General features: G+C 42.7%; 1 protein-coding gene across 1 annotated transcript; it reads left to right on the plus strand.

Moving 5' to 3' along the window:
• Positions 1–11,005: 11,005 nt before the first annotated feature.
• vwa5b2 (von Willebrand factor A domain containing 5B2) lies at positions 11,006–21,718 on the plus strand. Its single transcript, XM_041055477.1, has 21 exons — positions 11,006–11,144; positions 12,031–12,246; positions 12,998–13,223; positions 13,349–13,506; positions 13,841–13,972; positions 14,073–14,197; positions 14,287–14,463; positions 14,566–14,676; positions 15,363–15,565; positions 16,520–16,634; positions 16,960–17,145; positions 17,240–17,456; positions 17,542–17,879; positions 18,321–18,558; positions 18,649–19,002; positions 19,099–19,236; positions 19,556–19,684; positions 19,763–19,813; positions 20,273–20,384; positions 20,740–20,863; positions 20,957–21,718. The coding sequence occupies exons 1-21, from the start codon at positions 11,006–11,008 to the stop codon at positions 21,716–21,718; spliced, it is 4,251 nt and encodes a 1,416-aa protein (XP_040911411.1).
• Positions 21,719–22,149: the final 431 nt, after the last annotated feature.

Consider the following 22,149-nt stretch of genomic DNA (forward strand, 5'->3'; position numbering starts at 1 on the left):
CAGTCCTGAAACAGGCAGGGGACACAGCCCCGGCAGCCAGCCTCAGCCCGGCTTCTCTCAGATGATGCACGCTCGAGAGCAGACAGGGCACTAGTCATGGCGGCCTCTAGAACCACGGTACCACGATCGGACAAGGCTGCAGCCGAGGACAGGAAGAAGGAGAAAAGAAGGAATGGAAAATTTTAAATATTAAAAAATATGAGACAAGCTGGGAAGAGGAAGGGATCTGCTGAGAGAGGGGGGAAGACATGGACAAGGACACAGCCATGCATACCAGATCCAGGTCGACATAGCAAAATCTGTGCGTATGTTGTATGATTCTAACAAGAAATATCAGTTACCTTAAAAGACAAAGATAAGTAGTAGTGTCTCCATCACACAGTTTATCAGCTGTCCCAGTTAGTACAGATCTTGGTCATCAATAACCAAATTGAACAGCTTCTCATCAAAAATGTTTATTTATGAAAAGATCATTATTATTATTGATTATTATTATTATTGATATTAGTGTCAGACTCCAGGGACCAATTCTGGACAAATACCGCTTCTCAGACTAATAGATCTTTGATGAATACAAGCGCAGAGGTTTGCTAAATCCTGACAAAATTATCACAGTTTTGAAAAGTAATATGCAACAAGCTAATAGGAAGGACATTTACATTCATTACATAGAAGACTGCGATTTGCTGTGGGAACACTATGTGTGTATGCGAGCATTAGCATGAACCGGTGCAGCTTTCTGGTATGTGTGTGAGTAGCCCCCTTTTTCTCATGCTGCTCTTTGAGCTCATTGGCAGCGTGTTAGGGAAGCTAGCTCACGCTCAGCGCGCTGGTGAGGCTTCTACAGACACACTTCAATCGGGCCGCCAACCCTGCAGCCCCCCTCTGTGCCGCACCACATCACAGGATAGGCCACTAACAACAACAATGCTGATTGAAGACTTAATTAGAAGGCCAGGGCTCAGCGGGCAGAGGCTGGCGGGCAGGGACAGGCCCTAGGGGCACGGGCTGGCAGCCCTGGGGCGGCTGGGACCCCGAGTCCCTTGTTCTAAACACTCCAAACACACACTGCCATCACCAGCCACTTGTATGAAGGCTCTGCTGTACTCAGCACTTCACCCAGAGAAGGCCAGAGGTCCTTCATCACTGTGCTCTGTCTACTGCAGTATTTGACAAGTTACTCTGCAGCAGCTCTATGACAACTGTGTCTGAGACAGTGCAGGCTAAAGAAGACAAAAACATACAAGTGATAACATCCCAGACAGTTCATGAAGTCCGGTGCTGGGTGTAACAAGAGTTTTGCTGCGTTACAGTGTGTTGTATTACTATGTTTAAGGCTGAACACCTGCGGCTCCTCATTAGAACACAGCACTGTATATTTATCCAAACATAAGGGCAATCACCCCATTTAAATAAGAACGTAAGTCTATAACACACCTCAAGAGTCCAGGAATTCCTTCATGCGTCAATTTTTTGCCCAAAACAAAACAACTTGCACCAGATATGTGCATGGCACTTAAAAATTTAAGCTAATAGAGTGGGGCGGAGGCGAGAAGGACCACCAGGTGTCTGAACTCCTAGAGAGATGTTAATGCTTGTGAAGCATCACAGCATCACCAGTGTCAGTTTGCAGAGTTCTACTTAATGATCCATTTAATTAAAAGATAAGAATTTGCCAGCAAGAACATTTAAAGCACAGCTGCTGTATGTTTCCCTAAACCATTTTTAATTGGTTAGCTTCACCTCTGAGTATGTCTGCAAAACCCATGCTTCTTATGTTGAGGCGGGGCTACTCTTACCACACATTGACGTGATTAAGAATCAACGGAAAAACGACTGCATGTTTAGAGAAATGTACCTTTGAGTGCGCTCTGGGGCATCCTGTAGACCTCTCTACCTGTCGGAGCTCCCAGCAAGCAGTCCAGCCCCATAAGCAGCAGTGATATCAGCAGCAGCATGGTGTCAGAGCATCAGACCTCCACTCGACAATGACAACAAGCAAACACGCAGGAGACACGCGGGATGACTGAGGAGGGTGCAGAGGTGCTGGAGATATGGCTAGCCCACGGTGTTTCCAGGTCCTTATTGTCTGGTGGCTCTCTGCAATCTCTAACTGTCTCCCTCCTCCTGACTCTCTGGGCTCTCTCCCACACTGTGGTGCAGGGCATCTGTCTGCAAGTTTACTTAGAGGAACAATAGGTGCCTGGAGTTGTCCCTGTATATATAGAGTCCCCAGGGGAACACCAGTAAAAGGGAACGGGGGGGAGGGAGAAATGCTCCCATGGCCAATACACAAACAGATGAATTCATTAAGACTGTGACAGCAAATCGGGCACAACTTGCCAAGGCTGGACATTACAAAGAGGTTTGGTTCTATGAAAGGAGACAGAGGGAGGGAGAGAGAGAGAGATACAGAGAGGGAGGGGGGGAAGGGGAAGGCGAAGTGATTGGCTGGGCGGCAGGGAAGGGGGTGTTGTTTGAATTAATTAATGTGAGAGGAAGAGGGAGAAAGTTACGCAGATAAGGCTATGGGCTGATGTGACACTGGAGTAGAGGAATGTACAGCGAGAGAGACGTCAACGAGCGTCTGAACCCAAGAGTCAAAGCGTGAGCGGTGCGAGCAGGAGATGGAGGGAGGCTGAGTGACAGAGTGTGAGAGAGCGGGAGAGAGGGAGAGGGAAGTGTCTGCCATTCTGCATGCCCCTCAAAGAGGGCATTGTCCACGGCGTCCCTCTGAGGATGCCCACATCAAAGCCGTCCCCCGGGCATCACTTGGCCGCCGCCTCCATTGATCACTTACAGTCTTTTATCCCCCCCATTAAAATATTGTCAGTTCACATCACTTTTGTCTTTCTCTGCTGAACTCTGCTTTTGTTACATAAAGATAATACATTAAAAGAGTGCTTATGAATATGATGTATTTTTCAAGTACAGAAGAAATTATTCATTGAACAAACTAAAACTTTTTTTTGTTGTAGTTTCTCACATTTGATTGTCAACTAGTTTTATATTTCTTATCATGGCACCTGCTGAAGCTAAAGTAGAACTGACAAACTGACTTTCAGACAAAACATTTGAGTCTTGTTAGAACAGATATTAGAGGCCTGATTAAATAATACATGTTCATAGTGCTTTTATTTATTTTTTTTTTAAGTGAAACACATCACTAAAAGTGAACAAATCTCTGAAAAATCAACAACTAATATGTGTCTAAATCTTTACATCTGAAATTTTTTAATGTGTGTGATTACTATAGCTTGTCATGTTCAAGATTTACAGTTCATAACATTAGCTAATAACATTAGTTACAGGTAAACCTAAACAATATTAGAGTGAATGTGCAAACCATTATGACCACCAGCTATTTTGATGAAGGTAAATGCACCTAAAAGGATAGCATATCGACTCAATTTCTGCATGCAGATTCAAACAAAGTAAAATTTAATTTTGTAAAACCACTATGTACTTTAAAAATACCAACAAGATGGAAACAGATCACAGCTCTAAATACAAGATATACGTACATATAATACTGTACGTAATGCATGATAAATCAGCTGCACAAGTTTGCTGTGATCCATGAGTGACATGCCCTTTGACTCCATTTGGAGTCAAAGGGCATGTCACTCATCTGATAAAAACCAGTATTAATCTAATTATTATTTGAGAAATTCAGATGCAATTCAATGCATATTATTGTTAAAATACAGCACTGGATAGTAAATACGTGTGAGCAAACTGATTCAGGCATAAAACTGATATAAACAAAATGTTCTGTACATTCACCAGCAATAGACGGGGGGCATGGTCACAGTCTACATGGGCACAGAAAGAAGTCTGTGCTGACCGGTAACCCAAAGTAGGAGCACAAATTGGAGTCAACTTTGAGCCAACTAACTGGCTGAACGATAAAAAGAGCGGCAGCCGAATCTAGCAGGGCATTATCAAAGAGAGCCGTCCACTGCTGCCACAAGCCAACGCTGACAGCAGAGTTCACACTGACAACAACATACAGTACGTGTTAGAGAGTGTGTGACTGTGTGTTTCAGTCAAAGTCTGTGCAGCCAAGTCTAGTGAATTCAAATGCTTTGATGGTGAAAGGCTACAAACAACTGCACGTATGCAGGGATGAGAAACACAAACAGGCTTCAGAGACAGAATAAAGAGGTTGAGGAGTCTGAGATGATATAAAAGTTAAGTTTCTTCCTTTTCGAGCCTTACTTTCAGACGTTGGATGGTATGTATATGTTTTGTTATGTGCACGGTGCCCCAGCCCCCTCCATGCACTCGTGCGGCACAATGGCCCAGAGATCTGAGAGCAGACTCAGGCGGAGCGGAGCGGGATCGCCATGGGACAAACGGGCGGCACTCTTTCATTCCTTCCCTCCCTCCATCCATCTCCCTTTGATGTCCTTTGATTAATTTGCCTTCTGCTCACTCTTCCTTCATCTATCCACCAAGCATGCAGCACTGTGCCTCTCTTTTCTGCTCTGTCGGCCTGTATCTCTCTCTCTACAGCTAGTGATGTTCTAACCTCATCTACTCTTTTACAGTGGTGGCTACATTTAATCATTACCACTGCTAGTTAAAAGATTACAAACACCTTCTATTTTGGCAGTCTCACTAGGTTTTCCTGACAGATTTCAAATAAAATAAGAAGTCACAAACATTTGTCAACATTAACTAATTTATCTACATCATGTTTAAATCACCACACAACCTCAGGCCACATTATCTGCCGGATGAATATAAACCAGTAGGTCCTTCAGAGCTTTGGGAAGAGGTCAGCTGTTAATGCCTCAAGTCAGAACCAAACAGTGCCGAACAAAGATGAAACCTTCTTCCTGATGATTGTAAATGTGCCCATTTAAAATGGGATAAAGTCAGGGTTAATTCTGGGTTTTTTAGGCCTAGACAAGTGTCTCTCAGGTTAAAACTGTTATGTACCAAACTGTTGGAGGGAGAAGAGGTTTTCATGTTTGGTAACATGTTTAACAGCTCATGTAAGATGTGTGCTGTGAAACAGCAGTGACTTTACAAGCCGGACAGCAGAAATTTATGTGAATGCAAAATCATCTGTTGAACCGTTTACAAGTGATTTACTGTGAGGTGCACAGGCTCGTCACTGGCTGACTGCTTGAGCAGGTTGCACAAAGAAAACACACAATACTCAGCACAAAATCACATCACAATGAGAACCTGAACAACAATCGTGTTGAATAACACCCAGGTATTGTGTTCAGTTATGAAACCATTTCTCCCATTGTCTCAGGAAGAAAACAATTGAAATCTAGGTCAGTGGGGTACGGAAGGGAGAAGAGGTTCCCAACATTTCAGCACAGACAGACACTTGAACCCCCTGACAATAGTCAAACAGAAGCAGCTCATCTGCACAGGCCTGTATTGGGTCATTGTTAGACATGTTAATAATTAGATCTATTATGACCTCAACAATCACATTAACTGCCATTAAAAGCACATTAACCATGAACTGTTCAACAATGAAATATTCAGTTTATCTAAATGGAGTGATGATGATGATATTGTTGATTAAGCTTGTGTGGAAACACTGCACAGATCATTTTTTATAATAGTTAAATTACACAGATCCTCTGTTCAGACATTAAATGTTATATTTTTATTGGATAAAAGCACGTAATAAAATTCAACCAAAGGCAGCATGAAGAAATAATAAAGCATTTTATAACTTTATAACACTACTGAGATGAGGTGCTGTTCACCTGCTGATGGTTACAACACAGCCTCACCTAAAGCCACAGTGAACAGAAACACAATGAACCATCTGTTTATTTTATAACAGGGCTGAAGTTCACAATTATAAACAATATAGAATCATACAATAGAGCACCGGTGCACTGTCTGCTACCTAAAGTTGTCTGCTGTTTGAAAACATTATTTACAATTTAAATGTCATTTTAATGGTAAGAGAAAAAGGTGCTCACCATGGTGTCATCCTGTGGCTTCTCTCTGAAGCAATGCCCCGGCTACGACAGTACATCCAGGTGTTGATTTAACTTGACATAACCTGAAGATGGAGGATTGGTAAGTTAGGCAGTATAAAGCCAACAGTGGGTAGAATTTTAGGTGTGGGAACTGAACTAAACCCATATGCTAAAAGTATTATTGATGTTACTTATTCAGTGCTGAGAAATACTTTACAATATGTCATTCTGTGTTAAATTCCCTTTACAGTAAAACTGACAAAGATAGTAGCTGTAAGTCAGGTCTGACAGAGGCAACTGCAGATTTTAAGCAGAAAGCAGGCAAAAATCACTCTGGAAAGGCAGAAAAAGAAGAAACTACATACAGTGATTTCAGTCCACAATAGACATGCTGTAGCTGACTTGAGGAGGCTGACATCTAGTGTCACAGCAATGAAACTTCTTTTAGTAGAGTTGGAAGCTGGTCCGGTAGAGAATTATTCTCTGCATGGTCTGAGCTTACCTTAGGCCTTGAATGCATGGCTAATTAATAAACAGAGTAAAAAGAGTTAAATGGGGCTGACCTTTGCTAAATCACTAAAGCCTTTCTTAGCTCTTTCTACCGCTTAAAGCCAGCTGATTAACATTAAACCGTACCTAACTTAACTGTACTGTAAAAATAACTACTTAATGCTAGGTAGCTGTTATCATGGCTAATTAACCTGACCGGTGTTAGGCTACAGTCCTGTGGTTACTTACTTTGCTGGGGAACGTACTATATTGTTATTCAGTAAAATTATACCTGCTGGGTGGTGTGGGGGGTGCGGGTGCTACAAACAAACAAAATGACGAAACTCATTTTCACCCGTTTTCCCTGTTTGCTAACCGCAGCAATGTTTCGCTAACCTTACAGGTGTACTGACCTAGCTAAGACACGATCTGGTAACTCACAATACTTAACTGAGTCCCGGTACCCAGACTAGCTAGCTAAGGTTTAAGCTAGGTTTATGTAGTTAGCCCTTTTAAAATTCGCTCCACACTTAGCCCAGCTGACAGTGAGTTATTGCACTAGCTAAATACGCACTTTCAACAAACTACTTAAAATGACGAATAATGTGTGTACTTTATAATTACTGTTAATCACTCACCAGTCTTTTAAAATGCAAGTTATGACTTTCCAGCAGGCCTGAGAAATAAACTATTTAAAATATTAAACTCCCTGAAACTGTCGAAACTGCCGACTTGTCAGGTTGGTCTTTTAACTGGACCAGTCCTAACCACTAGAGCAGGGGTGTCCAAACTGGGCCATGTGGCTGCAGGTTTTTGTTCCCACCAATGAAGAGCACACAGTTTGACCAATCAACTGTCTGAAGACAGAGATCAGTTGATTAAATGAGTCAAGTCTGGTGTGCTGCTGCTTGGTTGGAACAAAAACTTGCAGCCACACTGTCCTTTGTGGAACAGTTTGGACACCTCTGCACTAGAGCGTCTTTGTGAAATTTAACATTTTATCAGACACATTATTAAAAAAAAAAACAAAAAAAAAAAAACGAGCAATTTGATCAATTTAAACGTGACGTAAAAAGGAATAGATGAGAGACTCATCGGCAGACCATGACCATAGATTGTATAAGACAAACTGAACAGAAGGAAAATGGAAAAGGCCACACGGAGGCAGCATGGGACAGATAAGAAATACTGATTAACCTCTCTCTCTCTCTCTCTCTCACACACACACACACACACACACACACACACACACACACACACACACACACACACACCTAACACATTTGGATTTTAGTGATATACCCATAGTTGTCATATCCAAATCAAAATAAGGTAGTTTAACATATATGTTTCCATGATCACAACTTGCACCATTTGCTTAACTAATTCAAAGTGCACAAAACAGGTTAGATGTGTTATATTAAGAATAAGGTACAACAGTTGTCACAATAAAATCTCAAGTCAGAACAGCACTCTATATCAAAACAAACAGTTGAGTGCTTCCCAGTTGAAATATCAAAAGGATTTCAGTACTCTGACCCTTGCGGCCCCTTTTTCTCTCTGTCCATTTTTTTTGTGTCTCTCACACAAACACACACACACACCTGCTCTCTGCCAAAATAATAATAAAAGAATTTAATAAAACAAGCAAAAATTTTGTGTCCTTTGTTCGTATTGCCTCCTTTTTATGTTTTGTGCTCTTTAATTAAACAGTAATTTACTTATTAGCTATTTCTGTACTATTCTATACTGTACTATAATTTATTGTTATAAATTAATGTATAATTGCCCTAGATTAGGCAAATGTGATGTTACTCATTGTACAAACTATCTGTTCCACCATTTAAAATGTTTCTGTTACTTCCTTGTCTGTATTAACAAACATGGAGGCCACAGAGTACTGATGCTGAATGTTTCCTGCATCCTGTGGCTTACAAAAATCAAAGCCATGGAAACGTCCACCTTAAAAAATAAATCAAACTCCCATTTCTTGACTACCAGAATGAAAGTAAGTTAAATGAGGTGTAATAATAATAATAATAATAAGTAATAACTAAAAATAGTTAGTCATGGCCATATGTCTTATCATTTTCTTGCCACTCCCTGTGTTCTTGTTATTTTCTTTTTAAAGTGTAGCTTTACAAGTGTGTAGCATTGGACCCATTAAAATGGAGAATAGAAGACAAAAAGCCTCTGCTTCTTTGGTCTCACCTACCCACGCCTGCTGCTGCTGGCCCCCTCCTCGCCCTGGCCAAGCCATTAGCCATGAATTATGGTGCTGCTACCATCACAGCCAATTGTCTGGATGAAAAGCAGACTCTGCCTCACTTACCGTTGTGTGCTAGCTTGTGCCTGAGCAGCAGGTTCAGGAGCATAGTTTCTGATCAGCTCTGTGCTTCAGGTCAGAGCAGGTAAGCAGATGACATTTCACTCATCAGGAAATGCAGGTTAGTGCAGAGCTCCATGTTGGTGATTGATCACAGTAACGAGATTTCCAGGACATTTTTATTCCCTCATACTGATTGCCTGATACTGAAAATAAATTTCATGTAAGTATTCCAGATTATTGTTGTGTCTCATAGTAGATTATACAAAAAAACATCTGTTAGTGCATGCAATTGATAATTGTTAATCATCCCAGGTATATATATATATATTTTAACTCTATTTGTAAGGGCATGTATTCAGATATGTGATATATGTGAAATGATTGTTTTCCTTATAGGGCAACTGGTGGAGTTGTGGAGAGAGAGGGAAAGAAAGAGAGACAGAGAGAGAGAGAGGAGAGAGAGCACTATCTGTTAACAGGAAAACTCCTACCGTCGTATCACTGGGAAACCCGTGTGCAGATGTGATGGTGGAGTGATGCAGAGACTGGACACAGAGGCAAATTATCAGACACTGCACTGAACAGTACAGTAAGTGTTCCTGGACGATTATTTTGCTTGTTATCTGGAGCCTGTAACTGACACAAGGGGACTGCAGTGTTGCCCACAGCTAACTCTTGGCCAGCTATGCTACTGCAAAGACCCAGACAGAATAATTAAACCTCAAAAGGAACAAATGCAGATTTTTTACTATGTGAAACTTGAATTTACTTTTAATGCTTTTCTTTTAAATAACAGCTGCTGTAACAACTTTGCCATTCACCAAAATATGTTTTTGCATGTTGTATTTTTTTTTTTAATTGCTCAGTGTCTGCATTTGAGTTTCAAACTGAACTTTCCAAGCTTAGTATGTGTATGTGTACTGTTTATCATTCATTCTGTGCCATGTGTTTATATACTGTAAAACACACACATGTGCACGCAAATGACTAACTCATAATGTCTAAAGAAGTCATTATCTATGCCGTATATCTTTTTAATCACTGATGAAGCCAATGAGACAGTCTGTCAGGCTCATTCATCAGCTTTGCCACAGGTTTGAGCTTCTGAGCAGTCTACAGAAGGGCACAATGTTGTACTTTTCCTTTTGTGTATATTCTGACAGCATCAGTTTGCCCTACTTTAACAAACCAGGCATTTATTTGCCTGTTATGAGCTGAGAGCACAGTAGCCAGATGGAGGCTGTTGATCTTGTTAGGAAGGTAGATGTGAAAAGACCATTACCTGGATCACAGCAAACACACAGAGACACGCGCACACAAATGCCCCGCATGTGTGCATACACAAACACATGTGCATACACACACACACACACACACACACACACACACACACACACACACACACACACACACACACACACACACACACACACACACACACACACACACACACACACACACACACACACACACACACACACACACTTTTATGCAGTCTACCATTCACTAAGCTGTAATCTGGTAATCTGCACACTGGTCTCTGCACCTGCTGCACTTACTGTTATTAAGTGTCAGTCATGAAGAATTATTGCATATAGCTTCAGTTGCATGGCTGGAAACTCGGCAGGAAACTGTGATTAGTTGGATGTTTGTTACCAAGTTTATGTTGTCCTAGTTTACAAAACACAGAGCACAGTTCACCATTTCTTACCATCCAGCTTGTGCAGTTAGCAAATAGTGCAAGTCAGAGTAAGAAGTAATCGCAAGTTCACATGGATTTGCATACAGACTCTCTGATTACATATGCTAAGAGTGATGCATAGTGTATGATGCAAGTGCTGACCTGCAATGTTAATGATTGACCAAGCCTCCAGCACTCAAACTATCTCAGTTGGTTGCTAAGAGCCTGAGGAGATAGCATGGTTACATGTCTAAGAGCTGATGTGTCCATATAAATAAATATCTGGCAGCCATGTATACATAAAAATGTGAAACCAGGGGACTTCAATGCATAAAAAAACAGTTGTAATTTAATCAGTTTTGCCTGCTTGGCATAACACTTGATTTACAAAGATCACAGTGATTGCACACAGAATGGAAAATGAGAGAATTTAAATGCATACTCACATATTCCTCTTCCTGTCTGGTCAGACCATTTCACTGGTCTGTGTACCTGGGTTCTCATGCAGCCGGCAGAGTAGAGGCTTGTCAGTACCCTGAAAAGATGGTGGGACTAAGAAACCGCTCTACATGGGAACCATTGCTTCTCAAGGCCTCCTGCATCAAGTCCTGTGCCAACGGCTGCTCCCTGGGCATCACTGCACACCTCACATATGCCAATGCTGACGTAGAGTCTGTGGAAGGTGAGTAGTGAGATGATATACTCTCAGAACAAGTATTAATCCCAGCAGCTGTATTTTGAGCTGAACTTGTTTTGACTTGGAATAAGATGAGCCTAGTTTACCTACTCCTCAAAACGGCAGCATCATATAACACATGATGAGACAGCTCAGAATTATCTGACAAGCTGCTGACAAGGGCAAGTGAATGTTTGAGGGAAACAGATTGACCTTTGATTTATTTATTATGTGTGGTACAAGTACAAGCTAAGCTTTAGTACAAGCTAAGCATCAGTGGCTTCACTGGGACGTTAACCTGGGTGTTGTCAGCATAGCTGAAACAAACTTATGCTGTAAGTTGAAAATTATCGTTTAAACTTCAGAGGAAGAGGTGTCTCCTACAAAAGCAAAGGTAGCATAGGTTACGTAAGCAAAGTAAAGGGAAGATCAACATACACTTTTAGGGAACTGGGGGGGACTGTTTTTTCTTTGCTTTGAAGAAATGACAAAAATGACAGGCAGGTATATCATAGGTCTAAGAGGACAAGAGAGTTTTAGAAAATTAACTTGTTGAGCTCAAAGAAAATAAAGCAAGGACAATTCATCAGTGATTTGAATGAAACTTAAAAAGATTAGTAATTACAAAATGAAAGTGACCAGCACTTGAAACATTTTTTTCAAAACTGCTATGCCGGTGTCTTAGCCAATATATTTAATTTATTTGGCAGATGCTTTAGTTTTGCAGTATAAACATTAAGCAAAGCCAGAAATCTAGGAAGGTGCCAAAGCAGACTTTTATCATCTACTGTTTTTTGAAATATGCTACATGTTATGTAGTTTCATTGGTTTCAAAACTAAAGTAAAAGTCTGAAATTATTGTTTTCTGGGTCTAATGCTTTCTGTCATGTAGGTGTGTTTGTGTACCCTCTTGGGGAAAAGGAGGTTGTGGTGGGCTTTGAGGCTGTGATCGCAGGCCGACTGGTTGGGGTCCAGATACAGAGCCGGGGGAAGTTGAAAGACTGCTGTTTGGATTGCTGCCCTGGATCTGGTCTTGAAAGCCACTGTGGGAATGGCCGGGAGTGGGGCTGCTGTGGGAGCTCCAGCCACGACATTCAATGCACCAACGGTGAGGAGGGAGGATGGAGGAATGCAGTGAAGGGAAAAAAAAAATTATAAATAATATAAGGTGGACATATATTTAGCTGATATGATTCAATAAGCTTCAACAGTTCAGAAATTAGATATGCATTCATGTTGAGTATTTATATTATATTTATATTACCCATGCCTTCTGGGCCACCCATTTTCCTTAGCCAGCCTACTAATAAATAAGTCTAGCAGTTATTGAGCAGTAATCAGCCTAATTCATTTATGGATACTGCTAGCGGACATTAGTCATTGGTTCCCTGCGCTCCAGACACTTGAGCTTTACAAAACCTTCAGCTCAGAAAATCAAAGCTGGTGAGACTTGATGTATTTTGCTTGTAGATAAAAAGAGTCACAAATCACTTCAAACACTGGTTGAACAGTTGTGGACAGTTGTCTGCTGCTGGAATGATCTTGTCTCTGCATGAATACAAATATAGCTACAGCAAGCTGCTCCTCTGTCCTGTATTAGCCTCACTGAGGATAGAAAAGACAGACAAGGGAGGCAAATAGATTTAGCTCCCCGCCTAATGGTGAAACAGAGTTCACTTAGCACAAACATATATCAACTTGAAGTGCATAGTATTTTACTGGAAACAGTAGTATCATGTTCTTGGAATCATTTTCTCTACAGCTGACATGACAGATTTTCCAGCCTTTAATTATAATTATTTAGATTTCAAGATAAAGCTGATTAATTGTTTTAACATGTGACTGCTGTATGTCTTTAGGGCATCTCATCCTGGACGAAGACCTTGAAAGAACCACCTTCATCGTGGGCACAGGGGTCATCGGCCCCATGGACATAGTGTCCATAATCATAAGCACCACGCTCGAACTCGCCACATTAGAAAATGGAGCAATCAGCATCGTTTACCCATTCTTACTTACCCCGATTGTCACTGGCCAGATGACTCCAAGCAAGAGTGAAAATGGGGGGAAATTAGAAGAAACTGGGTATTTACAACTAAATGTGCCAACATTATTTTACTCGACTTTCTCCATTGTAATAAACTAGATGTATTACAGATTGACCTCTGTTTATTGTTTTGCTGAATAATTTACATTGCCATCCTCCTTAGAGCAACCAGCTGTTTCGGTGCCACCTCAGGAAAACAAGACCGGGTCCTGGATTCTGAGCAGCAGTGTGCACACGCTATCTTCACCAGTCCGGCTGCCAACCTGGCACCTTACGAGCTCAACTTCCAGCTGCTTGTCAGAGGGGCCTGCTTGCTGGCTGGTACTGCCTGTCTTCTCAAATACAGTTGATTCAGTGGTTCGTTGTGAAACATTGGAACAGTGGTCGATCTCATTGCAGAATATAATTAATGGATGTATAGAGAGGGCCTGAATCCAGTCGCAGCCAGAACACAAAATCCAAAGGAGACGAAGGAAGAATTAATTGCCTCCACTGGTGTGAGCTGTAGAAATGGGAAGAAGCACATTAAAAATTACTACATGATATGGCTGGCATCATACATCTTGAATGAAAAATGTCATTACTAATAAAAAACACATTAAAACGTGAAAATCTGTATTTGCTTTTCAGTATTTCTTCCTAAACTGACTTGCAGGACTGGAGAGCCCCACTCACGCTCTGAGGGCTGATGCAGACCCCAGTGCCCAAAGTGCCTCCGCCACCTACATCACCTTGGCACAGGAGCATCCGTATGACAGACACATAGAGATCATCCTGCACCTCAGCGGTGAGCAACGGCAGATTTTCCCTAAAATGTTCGTACTTACTCTTTGCGTCAGTTTCTGTTTATTTTTCAATGAATCTTTTATCCTCAAACACTCTCACAGAGCCTCACAGCCCATTGGTCATTTTGGAGAGAGGCAGACTCTCCTTCAGCCAGTATGAACAGCAGATCTGTTCCCGTCGTGATTTCATTCGCTGCACCCGCAAAGATTCGGAGCCCGAGAGGAAGGTTGGTGGATATTTGCCTGCCTATCTTATACTTTCATACATACTGTGTAAAATGTGCTAAAAGCTTACATGCTGATGTTCTACTTGCAGCTGGAGTTTGTGAGGAAGCGGTACCACAAGGACATTCTGAGCAGCCCGGTTTTGATGCTCAACTTCTGTCCTGATTTGCTGTGTGAACCTCTGGAGCTGCACAAAGCCACCAGAGAGCTACTGTTCCTTGTAGATCGCAGCGGCAGCATGAGTGGCACCAACATCCATCGTGTTAAGGTAATCTGCAGTCAGGACAAAACACATACAAATGAACCTGAGTTCAGTTTTAGGATTTAAGTAGATTGATCCGGCTCCGTCTATCCCTTACTGTTTCCACAGGAAGCCATGGTGGTCGCATTGAAGAGTCTCCCCTCTGGCACCATGCTCAACATCGTGGGCTTCGGCACCACCATCAAACCTCTGTTCACTTCCAGCAAGCTCTGCAATGATGTTAGTTTCACACAGTGAGCCATCTCAGAATGGAGAACAATCAGAATCTGTTTTTTTTTTTATATGATTATAGGGTTTTCAGAGAGAAAAATCTTATGTAATCACTAGATTCTTAATTACATAATTTCCAGTAAAAGAAAACATATGAAGTGTTTGGATCATGTCTCCTGAAAGCAGATGTTTTTTAACCATGCAGGACCATGTGTTCTATTTTGTCTACTCTGTAATCAGGCAATAGGTCAGTTCCTTGGGTTGCCTTAGTAGCAGAGTATCAGGTTTTATCCAGACCAGGGGCTGCAAGGACAAACAGTCTTTGGACATACTCCTCACCATATGGTGACCTTTCATGCATTTTCAGTAGGGCAGGAGATGTCTTTCCATCTCCTCTCCTGTCAGGGATGTTTGTCCACAGTGTGATTTGAGGCAGTTTTAAGGCAGGTGCTAATGTGTGTATGTTTGCTCTCTCTTTATTAGAGAGGCACTGATTCAATTCTTTGCTACCCTCACAGGGTAATTGGGGCATCTGATATCAAACAGTGAATTTATATTGACAGCATAGGTGATGTTTGCACAGGCGACGTCATGCAGTTGGACAGGTGTTCTTTTCTGATGCTTGTTTCTCCCACCTTTGCTGTAGATCTGATTGCATCGCTACTTTTCTGTTTTTTTTTTCTGCATGCACACAGGTCACTCTTATGCAGGCATATGAGTATGTCCAGAGGATGAGAGCTGACATGCGAGGCACCAACCTCCTGGGGGCGCTGTCCTGGGTTTATCAACAGCCCATGCAGCGCTCATATCCTCGCCAGGTCTTTATCGTTACAGATGGATCCATCAGTAATGTAGCCAAAGTGCTGGAGCTGGTCCGCAGAAACACATGTGCTGGCAGGTACGGCGCCCCAAAAACTATATCTAATAGATATTTAACCCTTAGCAATCATGTGTGAAGAACAGCACAGAGTAGTATCATATGGATGTCATAAAACACACAAGATGGACATTAATTCGAAGGTCTAGTTAACAAAGATTTATTCAATTGCTGGCATGAGATCGGACATTAAATCACTGAGGGTGACAAAGAAGCAGAGAGGAATGGAGTACAGTGAGTGCAGGCAGAATGAGGTGATAAATATGAAGGAGACACAATGTGGAGGGAAGAAAGGGAAGAGGAGAGAAACAGAGAGAAGGAGAGAGGACACAAGCAAAAAGCCAAAGAAAGAAACGAAAGGACTGAGGTATTTTTCAGCCACGCCCAGTAATCCCTTTAAGTGCTCTCCTCTGCAGTAAGAGTCACGCCCCTCTGGTTTTCCCTTCAGCAATGCACAATAACTCCATCTATCCCTCATCAGTATTCTCCTGTTGGGCTGACTTTCTCCACTGTATTTTGGCTGTCCTTCTGCAAACTACTTAAATATTTGTTGTGTCTTTAGTCTCATGTAATACATCTTGGTTTCGTAACATTTTTGTGTTCTGTCCTCATATCCATGTAGTGCAGTGTTTTTAGAGATAGCACTCAAGATCTCAGCCTTTTCAATTATTCTGTCCCCAGCTCTTTTCAAACTCTCAATTAGAGAAATTAGAGATACTTGTGATTCCTCAGAGTGCCCAAATAACAGTTCTCTCTGTTTGATGACTCCAAATTTCCTCTATTCTGAGACAAATGGAAGCCTCTGTATGCCATTAGGGTTTCACAAATAAGTTGTTACATAAGTCTGAGTTTTTGCAAAAGGCTGGTATCTGATTTGTTCAAACAGTAAATCCAAGTTAAAGAAAGACACACTGTATAGTGCAGGCTCTGGGGATTTGATTAAAATTTGAAGTATATATTATATCACCTCTGCAGATGCTTTGGTCTGGGCCTGGGTCCTCGAGCCTGCAGGAGACTCCTGCAGGGCGTTGCCAAACTAACAGGAGGGACAACAGAGTTCATGGATGATGAGGAGAGACTCCAGCCCAAGGTCAGCAGCACTGCAATGCTGCCACCTACTGGAGAAAATGTGAATTGCAGAACAATTAATGACAAACTAAAAACATAAAGCTTTAGTACTTTACATTTATCTTTCCTTATATCACATGCTTTTGTTTTCTCATCTTTCCTAACTCATTAATGACCCCTTTTATCTTGTGTGATAAGTGTGGACCAACCCCTAAGTTGGGAATCACTGGACTACACTACTTAACTGTATATAAGTAGTTAAAAATAGCTCCACCTTGACCAGCTACAACAGTAAAGTACTGTACAGCATCAGTTAAAAAAATACTGTGACTAATCTCCCTCCTCAGTTAATCAAGTCCCTGAAAAAGGCTTTTGAACCGGTGCTGACTGACGTACGGATTGACTGGTACCTGCCAGAGAACATGGAGGCTCTTCTTTCACCCAATGAAATCCCTCCGCTCTACCCTGGGAATCGCCTCATTGGATATTGCACTCTATATGACATGAGAAATTTCAAAGCGAAAAAGACAGAGGTATACATCAGTACATTTTTTGAAAGAAAAAGTATGGTATGTCTGTGTGTGCATGTGCATAAGAGAACAGATCTCTAACTGTATAATTTTACAGTCTCAAGAACGGGGCTATAAAGGTGCACGTTGTGGCTCCACGGGTTCTGTTTTCGGCCAATCAAATGATGAGTTATCACCTCCTCCTGCTTCGGAACTAATGCCTGTGGTGACGTGTGCAGACGGCACCGACTTGGAGGAGGCACTAAGGGAGATCTCCAGAGAAATCTCCTCTGAGTTCTCCTGTGCCAGAGACACAGACCCTGGCACCAGCCCAGGTCAGTCCCTCACCACTGGAGCTTCCATTTGCCTGCTGGACACTTTCTGCTATAGTGGTTAACAGCTGGCTTTTGTCCACTCTAGGTGTGGAGTTAGACTGGTCCAGTGACGTGAGGAGGAGGATCCAGGAGAGCTCTTATATCCAGGAGCAGTATGTCCTCACTCGCTGCTCCCTCAGTAGTGAGCGGAGTCTACAGACACAGTCCCACTCTCACATACACGCCTCGTCCAACTCTGACTCAGCAGGCGGGGTGTTTCTGCCTGACCCTCACTCCTCTGGGTCAGTGCTGGATACAGGGTCTCTACCCCAAGGCCTCGAGAAGATGCCCCCTCCTGAACAGAGATCATCTTTGTCTCGCTGGGCAGACTCTGCATGGCAACAAAACCTCTCAGCTGAAACCCCTGACAATGGGGCAAAAACAGTAAGATATATTGTAACAGATTCACCCTAAAGCACTTCTCTGTTTTCCTGCAACCTATCTGCCATGAAAACATGGTGACAGCAGAAAATTTTCTTAACTCATCAGTCCTCTGAACCAACAGAAATGTTTTCTTTGTCTACCCAGTACTTTGTCACAAACTATAAAACTGGGATAAATATGTTATAGAAAATGAAAGATAGCAATTTATTCACAAGCCACAAGACACTGTGTGTTTTGAAAAAAGGTTACAAGCTTTCCTACTCTTACTTGACATAGAGCTTTGCTGAAAAGTTCTGTAAAAAAGATTGTACATCCCTACCTGATGTATTACTTGATGCAGATTGAGGCAAAACAGAGACAGCACAAAAATATCACGAATAGATACAGTACAGCACTAACCTACTTTTTGTACCTGCTTGATTTTCCCTTTCATACAACCAGAGTGGGCGCCTGGATGGAGGCGAGGAGTCTCGTAGGAGGCAAAAAGCGCTGGCCCGTTCAACCATGGCAGCACGGAGTTTCTCGTCCCCCCAGGGTGAACTGGAGATGCATCGCCTGAGGAGAGCTCTGGAGAGGGTCTCCTTCGACCAAACGCTGGGAGGGAGGCTAGACGAAAGCGATGGGGAAACAAAACCCCCATCACATGGGACGCTGTCCCACAGAAGCCTCGCTGACTCCAGTAAGATACTACTGAGAAAACAAGAAGTATGATTCCTATTTTCTCCCCATCAAATTTCCGACCCTCACCTTCTGTCTCTCTGACCCTCAGATGGTCTCCTGTTCCCCGCCTCTCCTCTGGACTGGGACAGCTTCACAGACCCAGAGTACCTCTTCACTGCTGTTCCCCCTGAGGATCCCCCTCCCGGTCAGTGCCGCTCGCTCATTCACGGTCTGCTGAGTGGCAGGCCTGTGTCTTGGGAGGTCACTGTTGACCTGGGGCACCTCTGGACCTCGGAGGGCCAGGAGACACCTGGGGGTGAGGGATGTGGAGAAGGAGGAGGAGGAGGAGGGGAGGAAGGAAGAGGAGGGGAACCATGGGAGGAGATCATTCACCAACTGACTGCTCGCTCAGTTATAAGAGACTTTGAGAAAATGGCAGAGAAGGAGAGTGATGCTGGACATGGTGAGGTTTTACTGATGATTTCTCTTACTGACTGCTGTACAATTTTCTCTGAACTATTATATGCACTGTCTGTTGTTGTATTTGATGCTTCCTTAGGTTCTGCTAAGCGATACCGTATGAAGGCCATCCAGACCAGTAAGCATTGTAACATCATCTGCATGTACACAGCCTTCACTACCACGGATAGCAACTCCAATAAAGGCTTGCCAGACAGCACGGATGTCCAAACCACAGGTATGTTACCAGTTCACACACACAGACAGACACTGAGCAATTATTTTACATAGAGGGGCACTCAACCAAATTTTTTTTGTTAGTCTGTCTCTTGTGAGTCAATGCTAGATTTCTGGAGTGCACATTTAATATTTATTTCTATATTAGGGACAGCCTAAGCTTGTTTGCAGTTCCTGTTCTTAATTATTAAAAGTATAAGGAAATTACCTCAATTAGATTTTATATAAGACATGGGTAAACCTATGTTGACTATGTTACCATTTGATTACTACATTTTTGTGTGTATTTGTGCTGTGTGTGTGTGTGTGTGTGTGTGTAGGGATGCATTTGGGGAACAGGTGGAGTTCCCAGTCAGGTAGTCGCAGGCAGAGGACCTATTCTGTAGGACTGGGCAGAAGGCGCGCCAGTAGAGACGCTGAAGAACTTGAGGACACCTGGAATTCTACCGGTATAAAGCACCAAATGATACCATCACCCATTTCCATTGCCAAGACTGTAGGTCATCAACAATCTTTGTATCTCTCAGACAGAGATGACACTCCTGCCTCACCCTGTAGCCTTACATCCTGGGACTCTAGTAAGTATTGCTGTTGACTCCCTCAGTTACAACACTCTCGTGTCAGTGTAGTCCCAAGGTTAGAGGTGTATGACCAGAAAACCAGTTCCAAACTTTAGGTGAGTCTGTGTGGAAAAAACTAAGAACTACTGTCCCCTGAACACTTCAGGATCCCCTGGGGCAGTTCTTAAAGGATCAATTCACCCAAATTACAAAAAAAAAACAACAACAAAACCCCTAAAATCCATTTTGATAATTTAGATTTATTTACCCAGGTTTGGAGATATCAGACTCTAATATTAGCGTCTCTAATACTCCAATACAAGCCAACATTACAGCAAGATCTGTGAAAAAAATCTTTTACTGTTTTTGTTTTTATTTTTATTTTTTTTTGTAATTTGGGCATACTGAGCCTTTAAACCAAGTCGGGACACATCACTTTATAACTGTTTAATGTTTTATTCCACAATACTGTCTCAGGTGTAGGGGGTAGTGCCTACTCTGCAACAGCCCCAGCAATAACAGGCGCCTCATGCACTCGTTCACAGCGATCTATAGAGAGCAAGTCAATGGAGAGTTTCTTTGGCACCAGGTAAAGAAAACTTTCCCATTAAATTATGATTCTAAGTGAAACATTACTTGTAAATGCTGCAATAAACAGTGAAGTGGGTCATGGATGATGTTCTACTGTTCCTATTCACATGTATTTATTTTTGTAGTTTTTTGAGCTTTTTGATGCTCCTGCAATTTGGGCAGAGATGCTTTGCTCTCTTTAGAGGTTATGACTCTAGTGGCACACCTCCTAAATAGCAGTATTTGTGCTCAAGTTACCTTGGAGCTTAAGTTCCTGTCAATGATGTGTGTGTGTGTGTGTTTTCTCTACATCCAAATGCATAGAAAAAGAAAAAAAAAAAACAAAAACACCCACCTCTTTTTATATATTTCAGGTTCCCGCTAGGCAGACTCAGGTCCTCTATTTCATCAGGAAAGCAGATTCCTCTCAAGTCCCACTGTTTGTCTGCAGAGACTGAGAAACAGCCTGAAACTGAAGCCCCAGACTACCTGCCCCTGGTGAGCTGTGCAGATAAACACAACATATTCACTCTTCAACACACAAGCATGCAAACACACTTATTAATTTGTGCCTGTGTGGTGTCTAACCAGGTGCGCCTGCAGCTGGCATCAGGAGCTTTTCTTCTGACAGAGATCTACTCAGACTGTGTCCAGATCCCCCTGGACCGCCTAAAAAGGGCTTCACCCTACAGCCTCCACCGCCGCAGCCTCAGCCCACCTTTCCGTTGCACATCTCCCAGTGCTCCATCTTTATCCACCTCTGTCAAACCTCTGGGTGCTCCCTCTACCCACCATGTTACCTTTTCTCCTTCTTCCTGCCTCCTCTCCAAACCAACTGCTCCTCCTTTCCATCACACTCCAGACGACACTCCCTTGATGCTGGAACCAAGGCTTCGCCGAAGACACCTGTCTGACAGAGACCCTGTCACCTCCCCCCCTGACCTCCCCAGCTCCGAGGAGGGGTCCCTTGAGCTATCTGTTGGCCTCTCCCAGAGCCAGAGCCACGGCCAGGCAGATAGTGGTCGCGGATCAGAAACAGATGTATGTGAAGGTTCTTCGGTAGAGCCAGCTGACCTCCAGGGGGGCTTCCAGTTGGCTCAAGAGGACCTGGAGGGGTCGAGCTGGGCTACAGCTGTGGCTTTAGCCTGGCTTGAGCACCGCTGTGCCGGCTACTTCATGGAGTGGGAGCTGGTGGCAGCAAAAGCAGACTACTGGCTGCGCTGTCAGGAGCTGCCCGAGGGAGTGGACCTGGCAGGGCTGAAGGGAGCTGCCAGACAGCTGTTCCTGCTGCTACGCCATTGGGACGAGAACATCAAACTAAACATGCTGTGTTATAACCCCAATAACATGTGAGACAATCATCTAGGAGAAAACTGAGCCAGATCTACTGATTTGCATACTCACTTGTTCCCCATGACTGTGACTCTAAAGAAGCAAGGCCTTTACATGGAAAAGTAAATCCTGTATTTGATCTGCAGGGTCAACTAATACCGTAACCCAGTGCCACGTTCATTCCAATGTTAAGTTGCACATGAAAAATTTTACTGATGTAAGAATTTATATTAATGTGACAAGACTACCCTTTACATGACATTGACCAAGTGGCCTTTTGTTATAAATATGCTTTATGCAATCACAAGAATGCCTTGACCACCTGAATGGGCTTTTTGTAGTCTACGTTTTAGCTTTCTGTCAGTGCCAAATGTATAATCACAATCAGTCAGTGTCAGATGAGAAAGATTTTGATTACTGGGATGATTATTTGATAAACAAATGAATGATTA

This window comes from Toxotes jaculatrix, chromosome 14 (assembly GCF_017976425.1).
Source record: "Toxotes jaculatrix isolate fToxJac2 chromosome 14, fToxJac2.pri, whole genome shotgun sequence".
Lineage (NCBI taxonomy): Eukaryota > Metazoa > Chordata > Actinopteri > Toxotidae > Toxotes > Toxotes jaculatrix.